General features: G+C 37.7%; 1 protein-coding gene across 1 annotated transcript in view; it reads left to right on the top strand.

Annotated features, from left to right (window-relative positions):
• The first annotated feature begins 690 nt into the window (after nt 1-690).
• Nucleotides 691-6,000, top strand: part of LOC123524859 (acyl-protein thioesterase 1-like) — a 58,770-nt gene continuing 53,460 nt past the window's right edge. The window contains exon 1 of the mRNA XM_053538442.1: nt 691-914. Within this exon, the coding sequence (XP_053394417.1) occupies nt 753-914 (162 nt within the window). The 5' untranslated portion in view covers nt 691-752. The remainder of the gene's footprint in view (nt 915-6,000) is intronic.

Here is a 6,000-nt window from a genome sequence, read left to right as displayed (position 1 = left end):
TGTAATTTTGAGACATGACCATTTTACAGCTGTAACTTTCAACAGTAGAATTTTTACAGCTGTAAATTGAGACCTTCATATTTTACACCTGAAAATTTCAACTGTATTTCTGATCATTTTTCCACTTACAGGTCTTTTACAGTTGTAATTTCAAAATACAGGTCTTTTACAGACATTTTACAGCTGTAAAACAGGTCCTTTTTTCGTCGTACAGGTGAGGATGTATTTTGCGCATGCTTACTGTCAACACATGAAGGCCTGACATTGGGTCACCTTTCATTATTTGATCCGGAATGACTGTTGCAGCATTTTTAGGAAAGTTTCAATATGATACTAAAATTTTGTAAATGACAAAGTAGTTATTATCAGTCAACGTTCGTAAGTCCCCATTTTACATACCCGTTTTAGGACCCTCAGTTCCTGTGAGTTTGCTTACTAAATATAAATTTGAATTATGTAAAGTTCTCAGCAAATATTAAGCTTTATTTTTATACCAATCATTGATAATAATTTGCAGAAATAAAAAAGTTACAGGTAAAAGAAAACTCATTTTCTGTCCGGGTTTATCATCAGTACCAGTAATTAGCGATGCCTTTTGTTTACAAAACAGTCGTGAAATTGATTGCTCAATTTCTTGCTGTTGTTTTTGTCTCTTTGTGGTATTTGTTCACACACAATTTGGTGACGTTTTCTGCAATATCCGGTGAATATCAGCATCACGGAATTTCTGAATTAATTATCTGTGTTATTATATGTCACTTTGTGGTGAACTTACTGCGAAAAAATATATTATTTTTACAGGCACACTAGTGTTAGCTATAGTTATTTATTTGTTCTCATGCATGGGTGGTAGTTCATCGAAGAACATGAGTAAACCGTACGTGGTCGCTGCGCAGGCAAGGCACACTGCTACTGTAAGCTGATAAACTGTATTTATGTCAAATATTCATAATAGTCATTCATTTTAGCACCATATTTCTATCTTTGATTACTGACAATATTGTTCAACTTCTCTGTCATGTAGCATTAACAGATGGAAGCGGCTAGGGGTCCGGTAGCCTTACTCATTTGGTTTATTGGGATGACTTGTTTTATGATCTGATATATTTGTCATCCCTCTAAGCCTTACCAATATAGGAGAGATCGTGTGGGCAGACACCTAACGTCCCTGTTTTTTTGTAACCAGTGGTATTTTTCTAACGGCCTAAACTTTCTTAAATCACAAATAATATCAAATATTTTTTCATCTATGGAAAGGTTATAAAACAAGCAATTTATTAATTAATTACTTTTAACTATTATTTCGAAATAAAATGGATTAATTATGAACACTTAACTTACACTGTTTTTCTAAAAGTTTTGAACATCACTACGCTGCTATTAAAATTATATGTCATTTAATTTTAAAATGCTTATTCATTTGAAAAAGATACAATACAATAAGTTTTATTTCAAGTCGGCAAGACACAAACATATGAAACATAAGCTCTGATGAGCTTTTTAACCGACCATTAACATATATATATGAGGTCAACAAGAATATATATAGCTGTAAAAGAAAATATTATCTGTATATATATATATATATATATCTAAAAGCACACAAATTAAGCACATGTATCTAAAGCTATGGAAAAGATATTTGAATATGAAAATTTTAAGTATTGCAAAACTTTTTGAACTTTGAAAATCCATAAATCCGGGCTCCAGATAAGATGCGTATTAGCATAAATTACGCTTTAAAATTTATATGCATATACGCATGTCTGATAATTTTTAAGCATATAAAAACGTATATGAAATTACAGAAACGCACACAATCACTTTTTACTAGTGTAAACAAAATCTGAATTGTCTGGATGCTTTATCATTTTATGTAACAATGCGTGGTCGGCATTAATTCTCCCACACTGAACGTACACATGCATTGAATGGTACTCTGCAAACCTAGGTTAAACTTTATTATACATTCAATGCGTGCGTAAATAAAATAGTTGGGAATTAATATTGATGGTACGGTAGTGTATTTTAAAGCGGTGTCGATTTAAAATATCAACTTCCGGTGCGGTATAAACTTTCTAAGAATGTATAAAAGTGAACAAAAACTACGCATTCTTTAAACCAACAAAAATGAGCCCCAAAACATAGCTAAAGGTATATTGAATATTCTATTGGATTTGGTAGTGAGTGTGAAGCCAAAGCAAGCCAAGGCAGAAAAAAGAAGCAAAAACTTTAATGTTGCATTGAAACTGAATTGCAAACAAATTCATGGGTGTTACATCCAATAAATATGTTACAAAACTGATTTCTGTTTTTTTTTTCACATTTACAAATTTTCAGGAGTAAAATTACTCCTAGTAAATTTCAGATTTTACCATTTCACTTATTCGCAAAAAACATGATAAGTGAATACTCATAGGCCAAAAAAATTACCTGGAGCCATGATAAATAAGCGAAAAAGTTATTAAGAATTAAAAATTCCGATCCCATACACAAAGGATATAAAAACATTTGTTTTGCCCACCACCATATAAACAGATGTTATAATGTGTGACGTCAGGTGATCTTTCCTGTTAGGAATATGAAGACATTAAAAAAATATTCTGGTCAGACGCACTTGCTCCAATTTAAACGAAACATTAATATTCATGTAGAAACTTCAGATGTCTTGAATTCTTTTTCTTCGTTCGCAACTACACTGTCAGACCAGTGGCCTCGATGAAAGTTGTGGTTTGCCGCAGATCCTCAATGCCTCCATACAGTTTCTGGTGGATTGAGGTATCCATCGGCCAAGTCACAGCTCGCTCCTGGTCATGTCTTTTACATCTCTGAAGTATATGCTCCGTAGTCTGATCTTCCTCACCACATGGACAATTTGGTGATGGTGCCAGTCTGTATTTCTTATACATGTGAGCATTGAGCTTGTTGTGCCCAGAGTGAAACCTTGACCAGCATCACTTGTTCAGATGATCAAGGAGATGAAAAGCATCTTCCTCTATCCTTGGTCTTGTTAGTGCCTTGATGATGGTGACTTCCTCCTTGTAGCTCACAGGTGCTGTTGGTTCAGGGCCCTCGATCGGCCGTTTTTACCGCCGAATATCGGCTGCTTCCCCTGCCAAATAGTTTTCCCCCTCCAGAGAAAAAAATTCCCCCTTACAAGGCATTCGGTTGACGCGAGGTTCGAACATCGAGAAAAACTTGATTTGACCAGCACAGAATTTGCCCTGTGAAATTTTCTTTGATTTGTCCCGAGTTCGAAAGTTCTGCCCCTTGTCAATCAAAATCCCAGTCAATTTCAATATTGTTCGCTGTCGTAAGCGGACGTATGGCAGTAGGCGGTGTGTCGTATGTTAATTAGCTACTAACAGATGTCAATCATGCCACGTGCCGATTGGCACATGGTCATCAAGCGGTTTGTATTCAGTACAATAATCGCTGTCATTAGCAAAGGTGTTTTTTGATCAATGTGTAAAAGTTAATTGATAAACAATGCAGCTTTAGGTTATTGTGCTTGCACCACTTGTTAATTAGCGGTATGCAACTTATGTTGTATTGTTACATGTCTTGCCTACTTTAATATAAAGATTATCTTATCTTATTACTAAATAAAACAACAAATTGGATAATTTAAATCATTATTTTGTTTGCTTGATACGATTACATGAGCCGGTCAACCGTTATGGTCTATAGAAAATTTAATATCATTGCCGAGGCTTTGTTTGGTCAAAAAAAAATTTAATGCTTTAAATAAGCAAAAATTATAAGTATTGAATAGGGATGGTGGAAAAAAGGAAATTTAAAACAGGTATTTCATCAAGAATTTTAAATATTTACTTTCGTTTTCCACATTTGTCACCCATTTTCGCGGCCGTGATTTTCGGACATTTTTATCATTTCTTACAAGATTTTTCTAGTACAATCTAAATAAAAAGCCATTTAAAACTCTGCATTTAATAAAAGATATGATCACTGTTGTAAAAGCAGCCCTCATTTTGAAGTATTTTTCGATAATAAAATCATGCAAAGGCACCAAACCCCACCCACTTTAAGACAACTAAAATATAAATTGATTAAAAAAATCTGTAATGATAAATGTACTTGTTTTAGATAAAGTTCGTGGAAGTTGCATAAATAACAGTGGAGCTTGACCCCTGAAAAGCTGATCTTGACATGAACTAATTGCAGTTACCAGTAGTATGTTGAGAAAAAGAAACACTTACAGCTTGAATGAAAGTTATACATGTGATAGTAACTGTTCTTACATAATATGTTATCTTTGAAGGCAATGAAAATTCCGCCTGAGGGCTGCGGACCCCTTCCCCCAAAGTAGAGTGAGGGCCCTGTGGTTGTTCTGACTGAGCTCCTAGCTAGCTTAGCCAGTTGGTCTGCCTCTTCATTTCCTGCAAGTCCACAATGGGATGGAATCCACTGAATTGCTACTTTGCAGGTTATACTCAGGCTCATCATTATCCTGGCCAGCTGCGGAGCTTTATTGATGATCAGAGCTTCCAAGACAGACAGTGCATCTGTGAGAAAGACGACTGAGGAGCTTTCTTCTGCCAAGTCTTCAACCATTCAGACGGCCTTCATGCGTGCTTCAGTCTATACCTTGTAATTGCTGCAGTGTTTTCCTGTGGCTGCATGTAGTGTTTCTCTCTTGCCAGATGGGTATTGAATGAAAACTCTTGTTCCTCCATCTTTGATCATGTTGATGGCGCATGTGGCTGATCCATCTGTATAGACATGAGTTCATGTTTCTGGAGGATAGTCTTCATTGATCATAGCCAGTGTGAGGCTCTCCCGAATACCTTCATCCTCTTGCTTCCCGCTGTCAAAATGAGGTCAGAGGAACAGCAAGTCTCACAGTCACTGAAGACAGATCATTCGCTAGTGGGTTTATAATGTCTTCACTGCCTAGGGGAGTCGTTGGTATGTTCAGCTCAGTTTTGAACTCTTGATTGAGTTTCTTTGCCTTGTGAAAGAAGCTGCTACGTTTTGGTGTAGCCATCCAACTTGGCTTTCATAGGATGGTCTTGAAAAGACCTGAACTTCTCTACTTCAAGCAGGACCTTTGCATCTGTCCTGTCTTGTAACGGCTGTGTACCGGTTAGCTTCTCCATGAAGGAGATTGGTGTAGACTTTGTAGCACCTGTCATGATCCGCAATGCTTGGTTTTGAACCTTGTCTAGAGCCTGTTGGTTAGTTTTGGCAGTAGTGGACCAGGCAGTTGAGCTATTCTCTAATTGGGGTCTCACTGTTCCCTGATATACTGTCTTGAGTATTTGCTCTCCACGTTGTTTCAGCAGGTTTGCGCATCAAGGCAAGCTTCCTACGGGCCTTTCCATCTGCTTGACTGATGTGGGGTCTCCAGGTTAGCGCCGTTTGTCAAAGGTCACTCCAAGGTATTTTGCCTCGTCTGCTTCAGTCAGCGAAGTATTTCCCATCTTGATTTTACCCGCCCTCTGCTTTGACGACAGGTAGAATAGTGTGGAGGACGATTTCTCTGTATTAATCTAGACACACCAATCTTCAGCCCAAACTGACAGCTTGTTGATGGCTTCTTGCATCCTGTGTGTGGCTGTTGTGGCATGTTGAATTTGTACTTCCTTACACCATAACACCAGGTCGTCAGTGTAGAGTGCAGCCTTAACTCCTTTTGGTAGTTCAGACACCAGATCATTGATGAAAAGCAGGAAGAGTGTAGGGGAAAAGACTCCGCCTTGCGAGACACCACAACACAACAGGAACTTCCTACTGCTGGCATGTTTTAAGCCGAGTCTTGCTCTCCTGTTGTAGAGGTATGACTTCATCCACCTCAGCATGTGACCTCCTACTCCACTCCACATCATGTTAACGAGGAGTCCATCAGTCCAGACTTTGTCAAACACTTGCTGCTGATCAATCCATGCTGTAAGCACGACATTCTGCTCTTGAAAGGCGTCCTCTATCTCTTGTGATAGGTAAGTGGTCTGGTCCTCAGTGGAGCGGAATTGTCTGAAG

This window comes from Mercenaria mercenaria, chromosome 3 (assembly GCF_021730395.1).
Source record: "Mercenaria mercenaria strain notata chromosome 3, MADL_Memer_1, whole genome shotgun sequence".
NCBI classification, from domain to species: Eukaryota; Metazoa; Mollusca; class Bivalvia; order Venerida; family Veneridae; genus Mercenaria; species Mercenaria mercenaria.
The sequence above is the reverse complement of the archived record's forward strand: the minus strand, read 5'-3'. Positions and strand labels throughout refer to the sequence as shown.